Genomic DNA, 2,078 nt, shown 5'->3' with positions numbered 1-2,078 from the left:
GTAGAAGACCGGATGACCTGTATGGCGGTAATGGCCGTAGCGGAGGAAGAAGGGCTCCCACAAGTGACGGAGTAGCAGCGAGCGTACAAAGGGGTGACAGAGGACGAACGAAGGGCGATGAAGTTGCAGGACTGGCAAGGGATGTTGGTACGCAGAGGCCGGGCGTACGTGCCACCGCAGTGGACACGCCGCGTGGTACAGCACTACCACGACAAGGGTGTCGGCACGCACGCCGGCGTGGTGAGGACGTACCGGAGGAGCCAGGAACTGTTCTGGTGGCCGAGACAATTACAGGACATACGAGAGTATATCGCCGCGTGCCTGGTGTGTCAACGAAGGAGAGGCGGCACGGAACGCCTACAGGGTCTAGCACGAGCATTCCCTGCGAACCAGGTGTTTGAGACAATCCATATAGACTACTGGCAAACCCATGGGGAGGGACGGCCCATCATGACCATGATCGACAGAACATCGAGATGGGTGGAAGCAGCGGTGGTGCCGGACAAAACCGGGTATAGTGCGGCGGCGGCGTTGGTGCGCCACTGGATTACCCGGTACGGAATACCATCCCGGATAATATGTGACAACGACCGGGCCTTCACAGGCACGGTCATGAGAGGACTACTAGACCTACTGGGGGTAACCCTGGCGACCATCACACCGTACCACCCAGAAGGAAACAGCCCAGTAGAGTCCTTCCACCGTCACCTCCGTAAGCATTACCAACGGGTGAGGGACCACAGCACAAGGGGGGAAGAGGAGGCACTAGCACTCACCATGTTCCTCTACCGCACCGCCCACCACACCGCACTGGGGATGACCCCGGGGCGCTGGCTGTTCGGGGTAGAATTGGTAGTACCAGAGGAACGAGAAATACAAGACCAGCTCCGGAACCCAAATATGCAGCGACTACAGTGGCTAACAGGAGCAAGAGAAGCGACCATTGAGGAGGCAGCCAAGGTGGCCCAAGAGCGGGCCGACAAACGGAACGAAAGGAGGAAGCCCAGCCGACTCGCAATAGGGGACATAGTCTTAGTGAGGGACCCGACAGTGAAGGAGAAGGGATGGGGATTACCCCACCGCATCGTAGCCATTAGTGAGGCCGGCCACCGAGCACAAGTGGAGGACCTCGTAAGCGGCCACAAGGAAGATCGACACGCGAGCGTGCTACGGAAAGTGGTGGCACCACGGGACAGGCACCAATTACGACAATGGATGAAGGAGTACCGACGAGAGGGAGTGTCAATCACGGAGGAGGAACTACAGCGGAGGCTAGGAGGGACGGAAGCGGCAGAAGGAACAGGGGCGCCGCCGACGAATTACTACGAACTGAGCTCAGACAGCGAGGCGGTGGTGGTGGAGCGAGGAACAACACCCGAGGACGCGTGTAGCACCCCGGCAAGTCAAGAGGGAGTAACGGGGGCAGAGCAGGGGGAAGAGGAGCCCCGAGGAAGAGGCAGGAAGCGGCGACGGGAATTCCAAGAAGGAAGGACCTAACAGCAGAGGAGCACAAAAAAAAAAGAAAGAAAAATTTTAGAGAGAGAAACAGAGAACAAGATGGGTACGAGAGGCTACGGGCGAATGATGGTGACACAAGGGCCCAGAAGGCCGACGATACTAGACCGGGCGACCATCCTGGACGGAACGGCTTGCGTCGGCAAGTCGACGCTGCTGAGGCGTTGAAGGAAGACGGTTACGCGGCTGTAGTCGGGGACTACATGGAGGACTGCCAGGACTACCCCGTCTTCAGGGAGAAGAGTGAGGACAAGTTCGTGGAGCTGGCCTACCTCGCCTTCCAATGGGCGAAGGTCAGGCCGGGCCACCTCCACGACCGGGGCCCCATGAGTGCCATGGCGTACTCCCTCATTCTCGACGTCGTACGAGGGGAACGCCAGCTGGCAGGGGCGTTGGCAGCAATCGAAGACATGCCACCACAGGTGTGGACGGCGATGGGGCAATGGAGGACGGTTGTGCTCCTCGAGGAGGACGAGAGAGAGGCAGTACGCCGGATGCGAAGAAGGGCGAACGGCATCGACGTAATGACAGTAGAGTACGTCAGGGTTCAGAACGAGATCTTC

The 2,078-nt window shown here is 59.1% G+C and overlaps 1 protein-coding gene across 1 annotated transcript; it reads left to right on the top strand.

The window, feature by feature from the left end:
• Nucleotides 1-117: 117 nt before the first annotated feature.
• GNI_193760 (integrase core domain protein) lies at nt 118-1,497 on the top strand (the record flags this gene model as incomplete). The annotated part of the gene is made up of 1 exon (XM_011135388.1): nt 118-1,497. The coding sequence occupies one exon, from the start codon at nt 118-120 to the stop codon at nt 1,495-1,497; it is 1,380 nt and encodes a 459-aa protein (XP_011133690.1).
• Nucleotides 1,498-2,078: the final 581 nt, after the last annotated feature.

This window comes from Gregarina niphandrodes (assembly GCF_000223845.1).
Source record: "Gregarina niphandrodes unplaced genomic scaffold scaffold00090, whole genome shotgun sequence".
NCBI lineage: Eukaryota > Apicomplexa > Conoidasida > Eugregarinorida > Gregarinidae > Gregarina > Gregarina niphandrodes.
Note: the sequence above shows the minus strand (reverse complement) of the source record. Positions and strands in the feature narration are given on the sequence as shown.